This window comes from Engraulis encrasicolus, chromosome 18 (assembly GCF_034702125.1).
Source record: "Engraulis encrasicolus isolate BLACKSEA-1 chromosome 18, IST_EnEncr_1.0, whole genome shotgun sequence".
Classification (NCBI taxonomy): domain Eukaryota; kingdom Metazoa; phylum Chordata; class Actinopteri; order Clupeiformes; family Engraulidae; genus Engraulis; species Engraulis encrasicolus.
The window spans coordinates 148303-165444 of NC_085874.1; the positions used below are offsets into that span (position 1 = coordinate 148303).

Consider the following 17142-nt stretch of genomic DNA (forward strand, 5'->3'; position numbering starts at 1 on the left):
GAAAAAGTCAACACAATAACATGATTACTACCAAACAGCTGATTACACCTTGTTTTATTAACAAGGTGATGAAAATACCCAAACTACCCCGGGCGCAATTGAACCTAGGAAACAATGTTGGCACTGGCAGCATGCTTTAGTTCCTCAATATCATCCTGAAGTCACATGACCAACTCAGATATGCAAAACCTTGTATCTCACCGTTTACAACAGCTCAAATCAGCATCGTATGCGAATCCTTACATGGCCTCTGGCGTCTTCAAACCATTCCCCACGTGTACTCGTTATTCAGTATTTTATTGTAGATAAACAGTGCATACGCAAGTGATTCGATATAGACACACAGCAGCAATGTCTTTAGAGTGCACAGTTGTGGCCCACACAGATCAAAGTCCTCAGATCATGTCCCCAGATGTCTATAGCAATGGAGCGCAATCGACTGCACCCAACGCGTGAGTAGCCAGAGCCCAATTCACTCTACTAATCCCCTAGGTGCCCCTCAGGTGGTTCTCCATCTCTGACCTCTGGGGACCCACCCGTGGGCCAGTTTGTGTGCTATTCCACATATAATCCACTTCCTAGCGTGTGTGTGTCTGCGTGCGCGTGCGCACGTTCACGTGTGTGTACATGTGCCTGCATGCGTACCTGTAGTTGTATCTGTAGCTCCTGAAGGGTGTTCTGCAGAAGCCTTTTCTCCTCTGACACACTCATAACCTCCTGACGCAGGTGCTACACACACACACACACACACACACACACACACACACACACACACACACACACACACACACACACACACACACACACGTCAAGTCGGCTTTATTGTCAATTTCTTTACATGCTTGGCCATACAAAGAATTGAAATTATGTTTCTTACTTTCCCATGCAGACAAAGACAATAGACATAGACAGACATAGATTTGCGCGAGAAGGACTTAACAGAAGCAGAGAAAGTGGCAGAGGCTGAACGTCCGAGGGTGTCAGTGTCAGACGAAGATGAAGGTAGCAGTGGCACCACTAATCAGCCCAATAAAAAGTGATTTGCGCGAGCCGCGAGGTACGTGCTGAAACAGAAGCGGAGAAAATGGCATAGGCTGAACGTCCGAGGCTGTCAGTGTCAGACGAAGATGAAGTTAACAGTGACAAAACTAATCAGCCCAACAAACTGACAAAGACATCTAAAGTGTGGCAATATTTTAAAGACAAGGCACAAGACTTGGTCGTGTTTCTGTAGGAGACTTATATATTGAGGAAGTGAAGGTTTTTCAGATCGAGACGCAGGGTAAATATTTCATGCTGCTTTGTATACTGTCGCTGTGCTGACGGCATGCATAGCATCGACAGGGATATAAAGCAATGATTCAGAATGTGCCTGTTATAGACGCAATATTCAACACCTTGAGGGTGACAGTGGTCGGGGTGTTTGTAGAAGAGCTTGTATACAAAGTAAAAAAGTAAATGAAGACAAAAGAAGTGTGCATATTCCTGCCAACAGCGGGAGATGTGGAGTGAGAGGAATGCGGGCCTGATTCAGACCGGTCTTGTGTCCCTTCTTCACGGTGCAGGGACTGCAGGTGTAAATAAATAGTAATACTATTTAGGGCTGGGCAACGTTAACCCATTTCGGAAATGGGGTCATATTACACCTCCCCTTGAGTTAAATAATTGAGTTTTACCTTTCTCTTGTACTTTCAGGTGTTCTCTGAGTATGGCAGTGCAAATTACGCCATTTTTTTTTATAATTTAGTCTTAGTCACAATGACGAAAATCAATTTTAGTCTTAGTCATATTTAGTCATTACCTTCCCAATCTAGTCTTAGTCTTAGTCTAAATGCCCAAAATCAAAAAGGGGCATTGACAAAGCATTTTCCTGGTTGACGAAATTAACACTGGTTCTCANCCAGTGTTAATTTCGTCAACCAGGACGATGACGAAAATATTTGTCAACGCCCCTTTTTCCCATGACAATGACAAAACAAAAATTGCTTGAAGAAAATAAAAATGAGGAAAAAATATATATATTTAGACTAAGACTAGACGAAATTTACAAGCCATGGACGAATAGACATTGAAAAATAGGCCTATATTTTTTATATAATTTGCAATGGTTAATATGATGGTCTCTTGAACTGAAGATTACGCGCTGGCTTCCTATTTGTCTCTGCAGGCAGAGCCTGGCGCAGCTCAATCAGTAGTAGTTCAGTGCGTCCAGTTCAGTTGAGTTTAGGCACTAAAATGTCCCCCAGAAAGAGAAAAAATAGCCGACGTTGAGACAAGTGTTAATTTTGAAACATGTTCAACAACCCTTTTGTCCATGCCGAAGACTTGTGCGTTTGTGCAGTCATTGTAAGAATACTGTAGCCTAGTGGTACCGTGGCGCCAATCTTCCTCTGATGCTGTCATTTTAAACCTCCTCCAGCTCTCTTCTCCTTTCCACTTTCGCCTCCTACCCCGACATCCGTTGTCTGTTCTTTTTGTAATGTTTGCTATATTGGTTGTCTTAGTTTAAGGGATGAGCGCGCTACGTGGGAAAAGTTGCTTAAGCCTAAACAGATGTACGGCTACTGTAGTTTTGATAATAAGAATCAATGTTTGGCGATCGCTAAGGGGTTTAAATTGCGGAGATTTGAAACATGTTCCCGCCGGGGGCAACGCTATAAGACCCAAGGAAGTAGACTCCATGCGATGCGTCTTACAATAGCGTCTTCCAGACATCCCAAGTTCCAAACTCATTTCATGGAGATGCTTATCGACCCTCGAGACCCCAACAAACAAAACAGCCTTAGTGTTTAAACCTTTGTATGTTCATACCCTTTCTATCGTCCAGTCTGCATAGAACAACTGCCTACTTTTCCCCCTGGGACTTTTGCAGGGCGCCGTACGAAGTGTGGCGTAATCTGTTTCAAGTAGCCTATTCCACGCATGCCGCACGAGTCATTATCTTTCTTTGTCTCACATTGCCAATTGAAAAATAAACGCTAACTTGGATAGTCTAAAATCAGGAATATTTTATCTGATTCCCGGGCACCGGAGAGTCACTATCAATCAGGGATTCTTGAGAGATGGGACAAAACATGTCCGTGCTTAAAATGTATTTAAAAATTGAAACAAAATTAGCTGGAATGAAAGAAGAAGAAGAGTTTTGTACAATAAAATATGATTTTATATTTACATAGTTTTATTTTTTATTTTACACGTTGTAATGTGTCACCAGTGCCCTCAAAACCCCACGTCCGAAAGCAGGTTTTAGAATTTGACAATACCATAATAATGTGTTAAAATTAAATATAACAAACATCATAGCTACTGTCAATACTGTCAAGTATTTTGAATAATTATTCAAACTATATGTATGTAAACATTCTTATAAACCTTTTTATGTACTTTTTAAACAATTGAACATATGTCCGGAGTTTTAGTCAACACCATAAGATCTTTCTAAAATACAAGAAAATATGCCATTGTTGTGGTCAGGTCACACTCTAAGCAGCCTGGTTCTACTTCCTGGTTGGTATACATGCCATAGAGAGACTATTCTGTTAAGGTCACATTAAATATTTGATTTTATCAATGCCTATTGAGGAAGACCACCTATGTCACAACCATGATGTGTCAACACCGTAATGCATAAAAATAAAGGTTATTTCAGTATTTTCTATAATAAAAGCTTAGAATAAGTTTATTGGCAAGTCCTTAAGCAATTGCTGATGTCCAAGTTGATTTCTGTTAGAAAATCATGTGCTATTATGAAAAGTAGGTCGTTTTGTCAACTCCGTAAGAGTCAACTCCATAAGATTTTACCTGTCAACTCCATAATAAAATCTTATGGAGTTGACAAATTCACCAAAAACTGCTTAATATATTAATATGATGTTCTTTTCAAATGTATAAACAGAAGGACATGTTATTTTAGGATATTATATGCATATTAATGTACATTTAACACATGCAACTACATATTTTTTCAATATATGGACAAAAAAGATAAAACAAGAGTTTCACTCAAAACAAATACACTTTTTAAAAAGAGAAGTATAAGAATGTAACACAACTACAAAATAAACTGAGAAAAAGCATTTTGCACTAACTAGGCTCCAAAAATCAGATCAGTTTGTCAACTCTGTCAGTTTTTTTGTCAACGCCGTAACATTTTTCTCAGCACTTTCAGGTGTTTTTGTAATATATTGTAGGAAAAGTAAATTCTTTCAAAGAATTGTTTCACTTAGGCAATAAAGGGTCATTAGATCTATACCGTCATGTATCTTAACCACTTCAGGTGTTTTCCTCATGGTTGCAAAACAAAAGATTAAGTTTGAAAATAGCAATTTTTCGAACTCTATGCATTAATTACAATCTTAAATTAAAATTTAAATATATATCAGGCATGAAAATGGGTCAGGGGTGAAAAAGGTGAGAAAGGTGCGGCGTGGCACGGAGTGGCGCGTGTGCTGCAGCGGTGCGCACGCAGGTGTGGTGGTGTGCAGCGCCGTTTTGGGGGGACAGTGTCGTTTTTGGGGGACAGTGTTGTAGTCATAGGGGGGTCTGGGGGCATGGTCTCCCATGGGAGAAAATTCTGCTAAAACCGTCTTTAAATGATGAATTTTGAGCATACTCTAGTGACCCAGGGACAGTGAACATAAGAATAACTGCCAACCATCTTCGCTACTTCATGATCGTCATGCTGTCATGTCTGATGAGGGGGGCAGATAGATAGATAGATAGATAGATAGATAGATAGATAGATAGATAGATAGATAGATAGATAGATAGATAGATAGATAGATAGATAGATAGATAGATAGATAGATAGATAGATAGATAGATAGATAGATAGATAAAATGGGTTTTGGTTCTCAGCCTTTAAAAAAAATAAATTCCCCCTTGACCTCATCATACGCTTCCTAACACCCCATTGACCTCATCAAAACCCTGCCTTAAAAAAATAAATAAAATAGACTAATGCCCCCCAATGGCATAAGCACCCCTCCTCACTATCCAATGTCCCCTCAACGCTTGCCTGGTTGTGATCTCGTTTGAACAGTTAATCATCATATTTCAGACAACTTGTAATACAAAAGGACTCAAAACACATCCAGTCAGTGTCAAGATGGTCAACACCTGGACAGAAGAGGCACAGGATACCCTGCAAGGATGCCTAGAGACCACTGACTGGAGTGTTTTTAAAGAGGCCACTGAGGACATCCATGAGTATACAGAAACTGTGAGTGACTACATCAGCTGGTGCATGTCCACATGTGCTCCCCCTAGGGCTGTGCGTGTGTTTCCCAACCAAAAACCGTGGTTCAATGGGGATGTGAAACATAAGATCAGGTTGCGGCAGGAGGCCTTCAAGACGGGAGACCAGGTGGAATACAAGAAAGCACGTTATGAGCTGCAAAAGTCCATCAGAGCAGCAAAAAGGGCTCATTCCCAAAAACTGGAAAGCCACTATATTAGCCAGAACACACGCAGGATGTGGCAGGGAATTCAGTCAGTGACAAATTATAGGAGAACAACAACATCTACAGACTCCAGAGACACTACCCTTCCAGATAGGCTTAACACCTTCTATGCCAGGTTTGACAGACTGAACACAGACAACCCTATAAAAGCCCCCTGCGACTCCACCCTCACAGCCCACCAGGTGACTCACACACAAGTCCTTAAAGTCCTGAAGCAAGTAAACCCCCACAAAGCCACCGGACCGGATGGGGTTCCCCCCAGAGTGCTGAAGGCCTGCAGTGAACAACTGGCTGGTGTGTATACAGACATTTTTAATTCATCTTTATCTCAAGCAGTTGTCCCACATATTTTTAAAAAATCAACTATTATACCAGTTCCAAAAAGACCAGACACAAAAACTCTTAATGACTTCAGGCCTGTGGCACTTACATCAGTCGCCATGAAGTGCCTTGAAAAACTGGTCTTAGCGCATATAAATTATACAGTCCAGGACACTACTGACCCCTTTCAGTTTGCCTACCGTCCCAACCGATCAGTGGATGATGCAGTAGCAATAGCTTTACACCACACACTAGAGCACCTGGAGAGTAGCGGAGCGTATGTCAGAATGCTTTTCCTGGACTACAGTTCTGCCTTCAATACCATCCACCCAGGCAGGCTGATTGAGAAACTGACAGTCCTTGGCCTCCCAACTCCCACCTGTAACTGGATACTGGACTTCCTTATAGAGAGACCACAGGTGGTGAGAATGGGGGGGCGGGTGTCCTCTGAGCTCACAGTCAGTACGGGATCTCCACAAGGATGCTGCCTCAGTCCTAAACTCTTCACACTGTATACCCATGACCTTCTCTCAAGCCATGACAACACCATCATCATCAAATATGCTGATGACACTACCATCCTGGGGCTCATTAAAGAAGGGGACGAGTCAGGATACAGGTCTGTTGTGAACTACATCATTGACTATGGGGAGACAAACGACCTCATCCTCAACACAGACAAGACGAGGATAGTGGACTTTAGAAAACATCCTCCTCCCCTACAGCCTCTGCAAATTAAAGGGACAGAGCTGGTGAGGGCTGAAAGTCATAAATTCCTAGGCATGCAAGTAACATCAAACCTGAGCTGGAGTCTGAACACCACATCCATCGTGAAAAAAGCCCAGCAAAGGCTGTACTTTATTAGGATGCTTAGGAAGGCTGGACTGAATTACCGTCTAGGCCTGTCACGATAACAATTTTTGCCAGACGATAACGATAACAAGAAATGATCGCGATAATCGATAATATTGTCTCTCTCGCCATTTTCAAACAATATAATTTGCAATAAAAAACACTGCTATGCAAGGTGCGGCCTCCTTCTTGAAACATTGAATGTAACATTTGGGCCAGCAGACTCAGAGGTTTAAATAATTAAGTTTGACGCCTGCTCCAAGAAGAAATGTGTCAAACAATATAATGACGTAAAAATGCAATAAAAATGTGACTACACCCCTTCACATTTTTAAAGCATCACGGCGGGGGATATATGTTTTTAAATACATCCTCATGGAGCACAATAGGCTCTAAATAGGCTTTTTTGTATTTATTATGAAGGTAAGTTATATAGTCTTTTTAACTAAAATAAATAACATTATCTGTTATTTATCTTTCTCAAGCACACTGAATGGCTTATAGATCTATCCATGGTGTGATGTAAAATAACCTACTGGTGGGGTATTGTTAATTCACAAATTATTACTTAGACAGCTTATTTCAAACAAATGCACGTTGTTACTAGCTAATTGTCAGTCAAAACCCAAATCAGCCCTGTTAAAGGCATTTCAACATCAGCAAAAAGCAAAAGAGCATGAACAGATGCACAAGTTTCAGCTCTCTCTCTCTCTCTCTCTCTCTCTCTCTCTCTCTCTCTCTCTCTCTCTCTCTCTCTCTCTCTCTCTCTCTCTCTCTCATACCCTCGACCGGAACAAGTTGCAATTCGGCGCACTTTAAAGTCCTTTATGAATGCCCATACATTGATTCTTATGAGTTATGAGTCGCCATGCCTCTGTTTCCCCTGTAGCGCTCTCAACCGTTCACATTCTCCTGGTGTGACAGATTTAAATCCACAAATCTTATCTTCATGATTTGCTTGCGGACTGCCTACTCATATTGTTAGGTCTAAATAAACAAGAAATGTAGCGAAAATCACAAAAAGAACAGACAACGAACGTCGGGGTAGGAGGCGCATTGAAATAATAGTGGAAACTCGGCGAGGTTTAAAATAACAGCCTCAGAGCAAGTTTGTCGCGACGGCACCACTATTTCATGTTTGCACAAACACGTCTTCGTCGTGGATATTGGGTTGCTGCGCATGTTTCAAAATGAACATTTGCCTCCGTGTTGGAGCTGTTCATTCCCCTCTCTGAGGAACGTTGCAGATGCGCTGACTGAGACTGGAAGAATATTGCGCTCCTAGTCTCTAGCGCTGATTCTTTGTCGAGGCTTATAAGCGACGCGCGGGAACACCAGCGTTCTATTTCAAAGACGCAAGTAGCCAGATCAATGCACTTTTTTCCAACCAGAACTGCACTGAAACTTAAAATTACACTAACATTTAAGCGTCATTGCGCTGCGTTGGCCTATAACGCGCCATCAGTAGTCTTACGGCTACGGTAGAGAAAGGGAGAGAGGGAAAACAAAACATCTCGCAAATAACTTATCGTTACTTATCGGGGCCAGAAAAGTGATCGTTCTTGTAAAAAGTTATCGTCCGATTTATTGACTTATCGTATATCGTGACAGGCTTATTACCGTCCTCTTACCCAGGCCTACAGAGGACTTGTAGAGAGCATCCTCACAACAGGCATCACTGTCTGGTATGGCAACATCACTCAGGCTGAAAGGAAGTCTTTGCAACGAATAATCAAGACTGCAGAGAGGATTATAGGCACAGCACTTCCCTCCATGGACTCCATATATGTACAGCGCAGCCATAGGAGAGCAGAGAGAATCATTAAAGACTCACTCCATCCAGCTAACTCTCTGCTCAAACACAAGAACTGCACATACAAACTGAGACACAGTAGAGCGGACAGCATTCCTACCAGAAAAGCAAGGTTTTTCAACAGTTTCTTCCCAGCAACAGTGAGACTGATGGCAAAAAAGAACATTTGATCCACCTTTTTTTAATTATTCTTTTGATCACTTTTTAATGTTTTTTTGTCTTCCTATTTTTCTATTTAATTCTATTTATTGACTCAGAGGGCCTGCACAAGAGTTCCTATGTGCTTGGACTACTAGTTTATGCACAAATGGCAAATGAAGTACTTTGAACTTTGAAAAAATCTTTGTCACAGTTTGGATAAACTACTGAAATTGTATCCAAACTACTCACATTTTAGTCCATTCACCTAGTATATCTGTTTCCCTATGAAAAAAAATAATATAGGAAAGCTCCAACTTTGACCGTGAAAAAAACTGTTTGACAGTGTTCCACTAAATATAAATCGGTAGATTTTTAATATGTCATTTAGATGTAGGCTACCAAGGGATTACAAAAAACTTGGCGTGATTCCTATAACAATTTGTCCCGTGTCAAACGATTGACTAAGTTAGGCTTCGCTCTTTCTCCCTCTCCCTCTCTCTCGTGCGTGCTATAAGAAGCCGCAGCATATGATTCGAAGCATGATGTTGGATGCTTCGCGTAGCCTGTATGCGCTTCTTCCCCGTAGCGCCTATAGGCTACTTTCGCCATTTCGTAGCGCACAGACCCGTAAATAGCCATCAGGAAAACGTGCCGTAGGCCTACCCAAGCTTTCATTAACGGAGCTCTTTTGAGAATAAATACTTTTTCACGTGGGCAGGGCAAATGCGGTTTCAAATTATTAGGAAAATCAGCTTAACCACTGTGGCTAACAACATCCACTCACTTCTCATCGAAATGCTTGCGTCCTGATGTTCTCATAACAAGAATCATGATCTCAAATAGCTACCTCTCTGGGAAACGTGTAGACTATCTGTGACAGATCGTTTGGACATTTTCTTATAATCAGAGATGTTCTAGAACTAAGAAAGATATTTGCTACAACCACGCCAGCCACCAAAGCGGCACCTGTTTTAAATTGCGCTTTCAAAGACAAGTATGAAGGGCGGGACTTGATTGAGGTCGTTCACGTTATTGGCTGCGCCGACAGCAACAAATGCGGTTATTGGTCAAACGTCATTGTGAGTTGTGGAATCTCTCCTGAAACTGTGTGAAGTTTTCTGTGGTAGAGCGCTATGATACAGTAAGTTTGCGCTACACTTTTCTCCTCGCTCGACCCCCCCCTCCCCCCTAAAATTTTCTCCTCGGATCTACACGATTCACAGAAATGACCCATTTTGATTTCAAAACGGCGAATTTCGCCGAAAGGTGAGGGATTTTCATGCCTGATATATATTACATATTATTGTACATCAGAGTAACTAAGTACCATTACAATACAAATCAGAACTTAAGATTCTTGTTGGACTATTATAATAATTTAATTATGTACATCTCTTGTGTCTTACGGAGTTGACGGAAATCAATGTGTGAAAGTAAACATGTTAATTTGTTAAAAATGTCTTTTTACCTGGAACCTGTATTTTTACATGGCTATAAACTACACATTCTAATCTACATGAATATATAACCATGATCAATATATTTTGCATTTTCAAAATCAGGTTCTCAAAGCGCGTTTTGTCCCATCTCTCAAGAATCCCTGCAATATCAGGGAGATTTCTTGAACTTCAGGGAGACTTGGGATGCCCAGTCTTCCCACTGCCTGTGCTTTGAGTTATGCGGTCAGGTGAAGAAGAGCGTGTAGCCTACATGATCAAATTCAAAAGCAAATGATATGCGGCAGCTTCTAATGCGAGAGAGAGAGAGAGAGAGAGAGAGAGAGAGAGAGAGAGAGAGAGAGAGAGAGAGAGAGAGAGAGAGAGAGAGCGCGCGCGCGCAACCTGGGAGTGTGTGTGTGTGTGTGTGTGTGTGTGTGCGATGCACTTGTGTGTGTGTGTGTGTGAGATGCACTTGTGTGTGTGTGAGTGTGTGTGTGTGTGTGTGTGTGTGTGTGTGTGTGTGTGTGTGTGTGTGTGTGTGTGTGTGTGTGTGTGTGTGTGTGTGTGTGTGTGTGTGTGTGTGTGTGTGTGTGTGTGTGTGTGAGAGAGATGCTCTATGATGTTGAAGTTACTTTTACAGAGCTAATTTTGGTGTTGGTGGAAAATAGCTGGTAACAACGTGAAGATTTGCTGCAATAGGCTATCTAGAAATAATTTGTGAAATAACAATAGCCCTACTAGGTTATTCAGGCTAATTTACGCCACAATGTTGACTATGACTAAAATTTGAAATGTTGACTAAAATGACGAAAATGATGAAACTTTGACTAAGACTAAAATTGATTTTCATCATTAAGACTAAGACTAAGACTAAATTGGGAAGGCAATAACTAATCATCTCCATCTCCATGGAAACCTGGTGCACTGCGAAGTATCTCCGTAGGTCAGGATGGTTTGGGTGTGAAAACCCTTTGAAATTATTGAATGTAATGATATCCGATATCCCGTAGAGTACTACTGTCATAAGTAAATACAGCATTACTGATTTGAAAAAAATAAGACATAATTGCTAGATAAAAGATTGCTAGATAATATTTGCACACGTTAAGCGGAGCGGCCAAGGAGGCAGCCAAACAATGCAGCGCCATGGCAACCAACTCCATATCAATACCAACTGGTCCCCGATTAAACGTGTGACATTCTGAAACAGCGCTTGGTTCACAAAAACCTAATTGTCTCCGTTTCTTGCAGAATTCGGGAGATGCCGCCTCGCTTAGGTTTGCTTGACAATAAAAGCTCGTAGAGACACACGGTTTGCACCCACGAAAAGGCCAAAGTCTCCACTTCCAAATGAGCCATGTTTCAGTGCCCCCATCACATACAGCTCCAGGCCTTTTTATTAGAATAGCATGAAAAAGTTGATTTCATCAATAATGTTAAACTGTCATGGATTATAGATTCATGGCCCAGTTTTTTAACTATTCCAATCATTAAATTGTTTATTTTTACACATTTTGGTCTTCCAGCTCAAAAAACCCATGAATTGGGGAATTCACATCATTAGAATATTGTAATAAAATCACAATTTTCTTCATCAAAATTCGTTTCACATCAGTGCACATCAAATCAGTTGAAATTTGGTACTTTCTACATAACATGCAATGTTCAATACTTGGTTAGGACTCTCTCTGTCTTAATAACGGCCATGATGCGTTTAACATTGAAGTCAATGGCAGAAACAGTGCATGGGAGTAATGGAAGGCCAGATATCCTTGATGCTTTGCCGTCAGCTGTTTTTGTATAGCTGACCTGGTGTCCCACACTTCACTCTTCAATATACCCTGTAGATTTCCATGCCACGTTTTGTCGCTAACTCACCGGTTTAATTCTAAATCACCAGAAATGAAACCCCATTGAAAATGAATGGGGTTTTATTTCTGGTGAGTTAGAATTAAACTGGTGAGTTAACACCAAAACGTAGCATGGGTATCTACGGGTATATTGAAGAGTGAAGTGTGGGACACCAGGTCAACAAACAAGAACAGCTGACGGCAAAGCATCAAGGATATCTGGCCTTCCATTACTCCCATGCACTGTTTCTGCCATTGACTTCAATGTTAAACGCATCATAGCCGTTATTAAGACAGAGAGAGTCCTAACCAAGTATTGAACATTGCATGTTATGTAGAAAGTACCAAATTTCAACTGATTTGATGTGCACTGTGAAGAAAATTGTGATTTTATTACAATATTCTAATGATGCGAATTCCCCAATAGAGTTCTTCAGTAACGCGGAAGCATGTAGTAGATTGTAGTCTTTCATGTTAGCATTTAAGGACTTCCTGGTTCCTATCGGCTTCCGGCCTCCATTGGGAATGAATAAGGGTAAATTTCAAATAAGCTCCGAGTGCAAGCACGCGCTTAGCGAACCCCCGCAAACTGTCGAGGGTGTTAAAAATAGGCTGTAGGTATGACATGGTTGATCAGTTTGTGTCAAACTTCGACATAAATACGATGTTGCGTCCATATGCTAAACCCGGAAGCTTTTGGCGACTACAGAAGCGGCGCCTGTATCTAACGGCATGTACGTGCGGAAGGTTGTACCCATGGCAACCAAAGGAAAGTATGTAGTTCGGAAGTTTTAATGATCAGAAAGGGGTTAGCAATATTGAATTATAATCGTCATGATTTAACATGTGAATACACCAACATGATGATACGATCCGTTCCACTAATGAGAAAGGGATGCGGGGACACGCTAATGTTCGTTGTTGCCGTGTAACTTATATTTTTGCCAAACCTGAATCTCTATGGCGTTTTGCAATGTAAAAAATCGCCATGGAACCGGTAGTCCAAACGCCGCATACAAGTTGACGTCAACGCTGAAGCGCTCTATTCATGGGTTTTTTGAGCTGGAAGGCCAAATTATGTAAAAAGAAAAACTTGAATGGTTGGAATAGCTAAACAACTGGGCCATGCATCTACAATCCATGACAGTTTAACATTATTGATGGAATTATGGAAATAAATCAACTTTTTCATGCCATTCTAATAAAGTGGCCTGGAGCTGTAATATGCTGTGACTCTACAAAAAACGCCAAAAAAGGGCCTAGAACGCCGGTATTCTACGGCATAATTCTGCAAGCATCGCCGGTATTCAATGTGTTAAAGTGGTGAAATTATTTGTCTTTTGGTCCCTTTTTTTGCGTCACAAAAACCTGACATTTGAAATGGGGTGTGTATAATATTATAGGCACTGTAATATAAATATTACATTGCCAATACAGTGTGTGTATATAGATACATATTAAAGGCATTTCGTGTGTAACGCACTATAATAGGTTCAAATACATTTCAGAGTAGTGTTCTTGACTTTAAAAAAAACACGACAATCATCAAACAAACCATTGTACACATGTGCTGGTTTAATTTTGGATATCTAAAAATGCCTTCGCTTGTTCTTTTAATAACAGCGAAGACGAGTAGCCTAACTTTGAGATCTAAGGGGAGAAGAAAGTAGACGAATTGTTGGCTGTTGAATTAATGAGAAGTTATTATCCCTGCCTTCTAACTTGAACTTCGAATGCGAGGATGGCAAGGGAGAGCGGAAGGGTGCTTTTCACATTCACACACGCGTGCACGTGCATGCACCCATACAGATGAGAGAGCGCGATGGGAAAGGGCTTATAAATTACTGAAATTGGGATAGGCCTATGTTTACTGCTTCTGGATTCATTTATTTTTTGTGTCAAAGCGATTTTTTTTGTGCCCAGCTCCACGGTTAACTGAGAAATCTCCACAGCTCTAGAGCAGTGTTAGATTTCAGCGATATCTCTTCTCAGCGCTATAGATTATCAGTGTGCCATCCACTTATCATGTCCCATTACACAGACAACCTATAATCTATCTACAATCCCAAACTTTTGCACAAAAACACTTTCTCACCACTTTGCCACCGTCAACAGTCAACATCCACCCACCACAGAGGGAAGCGCACTGTCTCGCCTGACCTGTCAATCAAACGGTCTGTGTGCGCATGTTCTATTTTTTCTATCGGCTATGCTGTGGTTTCGTCTGTACCAGTGTTACTGAGATATTATATTAGCGGTTTATGGTATTTAAGTTTGATAGTAATTTATATTAATGAGGCTATTTAGGTTCATAAACATAGTCTGTTTAATGCCATGGTAAGGTATGATATTGCCACTGTATTCAAGATTCAAGATTCAAGAATTTATTGTCATTGTCAAAAAGGCAACGAAATTGTGTTTGGGGTACAATACTTAGTAGTAGCAGGTTTCCAAGTAAAGTGCAAAACGAGGTAAAAGTGACACCAGTGCTTGACCCCCCCAGCCCCCCCATCCCACTTAAAGTGCAGCAGAGATTAAGTGCATAGTACGACACCCCCCCCCCTCTCTCAACATGCACGCACGCACGCACGCACGCACGCACGCACGCACGCACGCACGCACGCACGCACGCACGCACGCACGCACGCACGCACGCACGCACGCACGCACGCACGCACACACGCACACACACACACACACACACACACACACACACACACACACACACACACACACACACAGAATGTCCAAAGGATAGATGGATAACATTTAAGACAGTAATGTTCCTCAGCAGTCCTGTGAATTCAAAAGTCTAATGGCCTGGTGGTAAACGCTCTTGGCCAGTCTTTCGGTGCGGCTCTGAAGGGACCTGTACCTTCTACCTGAGGGTAGCTGTTGGAACAGATGGTAGGCAGGATGGTGGCTGTCACGCAGGATGTTATGCACTCTCCGTAGACAGCGTGTGGTGTAGATGGTACTAATCTCTGGGAGAGGCATTCCAGTGATTTTCCCTGCTGTTTTCACCACACGCTGGAGTGCCTGCTGATCTGCTTTAGAGGAGCTGGAGAACCACACTAGGAACCCATAGGTCAGAACACTGCTGATGGCACAGTTGTAAAAGTTCACCAGCAGTGGTCTGGGGATGTGGTAGCTCCTCAGCTTCCTCAGGTAGAAAAGGCGCTGCTGGGCCTTCCCAACAGCAGAGGCGATGTGGGTGCCCCAAGACAGGTCCTCCGCCAGGGTCACTCCCAGGAATTTAAAAGTCCTGACTCTCTCCACCTCCTCTGACCCGATGGAGAGGGGTTTGTGATGCTTCGGCTGCTTCTTTCTAAAGTCCACAATCATTTCCTTGGTCTTTTTGGTGTTAAGAGCAAGGTTGTTGCTGTCACACCATGAGGCTAGATGTTGCACCTCTGCCCTGTACTCCCCCTCGTCGCTGTTGGTGATGAGGCCAAGGACGGTGGTGTCGTCCGCGAACTTGACGATCAGATTGGAGGGAGAGGAGGCAGAGCAGTCATGTGTGAACAGGGTGTAGAGCAGAGGGCTTAACACGCACCCCTGGGGCGCGCCGGTGTTAATGGACAGAGTGGAGGACATGTTGTTGCCAACTCTGACCCTCTGCGTACGGTTGGTGAGAAAGTCCACAGTCCAGTTGCACAGGGTGGTGTTGAGACCCAGTTGGTGGAGTTTATGGCGGAGTTTGTAGGGCCGGATGGTGTTGAATGCTGAACTGTAGTCCACAAAGAGGAGGCGAGCGTAGGTGTTTTTGTGCTCCAGATGTATTACTAATTTATTTACCACCTTTCTTTTTCATACCAAGTTTCCCACCTCTATCATACCAAGGTATTTCATGTATGTATTGGCTGCTGAGGCTGATATATAATGTGTTTTTAAAATGCAGTTTACAGTTACGATTCCCAGCCCTAATACACAAACACCTATATATATATATATGTATATATATGCGTGTGTGCGTGTGTGTGTGCGTGTGTTTGTGTGTGTGTGTGTGTGTGTGTGTGTGTGTGTGTGTGTGTGTGTGTGTGTGTGTGTGTGTGTGTGTGTGTGTGTGCGTAATATATTGTTCAGCCCTTTTACTGCAAGGAATGTTGAAAATCTGGCCCTTGAAGATGTTCTGTGTAGGATGTTGCCAGAGTAGGTATTGCAACTACCCTGCTCATTGAAACTGTGCTGCTTATTGCAAAATATGACCTTTTCAAGAATATTGACTAAGTAATAAACCAATATTTTCTAGTATGGCCAAAGTACAAGCAAGTTTCGCAGCTAAAAATGGCTATTTCGAGAAATTCAAAATGGCAGACCATGGAGATCCCCCACTTCATGTATGACAAGTGCAATTTTCCAAGTCATAATGAATACTTAAAATTTGATGGTGGTGGTTAGTGTTTGTTAAAAAAGTAACACTTGTGAAAAGGCCGCATGAATTCCGGAGAAACTACTACAAATATTACACAGTGCACCTTTAATTGTACCCCTCATGTAGAATGTGTATGTGGAAAATGTATACTCTATACAGTCTCTTTGCGTCAATAATGTTAATTCCTACTATTGGGGTGGCAAGAGATGGCTACAAAAATGGCCGTCAATTCCATGCAAAGTCATTTTTATGGCTCTGCTTGCCGGTGTGTCTGCGTGTGTGCAGTACCTCAATCTCCTCCTGTTGTTTAAGGTGTCTCTCTCTCTCCACTTCTCTTCTCAAAGGGTTTGTACGCAACAGACAATGCTTCTCCCTTTAAAAAAACAGACACACAGACACAGACACACACACTTTTGTAAACCCAATGAAAGTGAGCATCATCTATTGAATAGGAGCGTTCATAAAAGAGTAATTTTCATCAATAAGCATTCATGTCCACTAACGTCCTAGAATCTCTCGCTCTCTCTCCCTCACACACACACATATTCATAAAAGAGCCATTTTCATCAATAAGCATTCATGTCAACTGACACACACACACACACACACACTTGTACAAACGCCTTGAGTGCATCATCCCTGAAGATGATAAATATTATTCTCTACTCTTGATGAAACTGCTGCATTTGAGACATGCTATTATGTGTGTGTGTGTGTGTGTGTGTGTGTGTGTGTGTGTGTGTGTGTGTGTGTGTGTGTGTGTGTGTGTGTGTGTGTGTGTGTGTGTGTGTGTGTGTCTGAGTGTGCACGTATCATTGTGTGAGCCATTTCTGTCAGGGTCATGACCTGCATGCAGCGTAACACACCAATATCACATGTCAATGAGCAG

General features: G+C 42.0%; 1 protein-coding gene across 5 annotated transcripts in view; it reads right to left on the minus strand.

Moving 5' to 3' along the window:
* Positions 1 to 17142, minus strand: part of LOC134468808 (serine/threonine-protein kinase 31-like) — a 112147-nt gene that overhangs the window by 91074 nt on the left and 3931 nt on the right. For all 5 annotated transcript variants that reach the window (XM_063222683.1, XM_063222682.1, XM_063222681.1 and 2 more), the window contains exons 2-3: positions 16542 to 16626; positions 646 to 729 (exon numbers count right to left, since the gene is read on the minus strand). In XM_063222683.1, coding sequence (XP_063078753.1) covers positions 646 to 729; positions 16542 to 16626 — 169 coding nt within the window. The remainder of the gene's footprint in view (positions 1 to 645; positions 730 to 16541; positions 16627 to 17142) is intronic.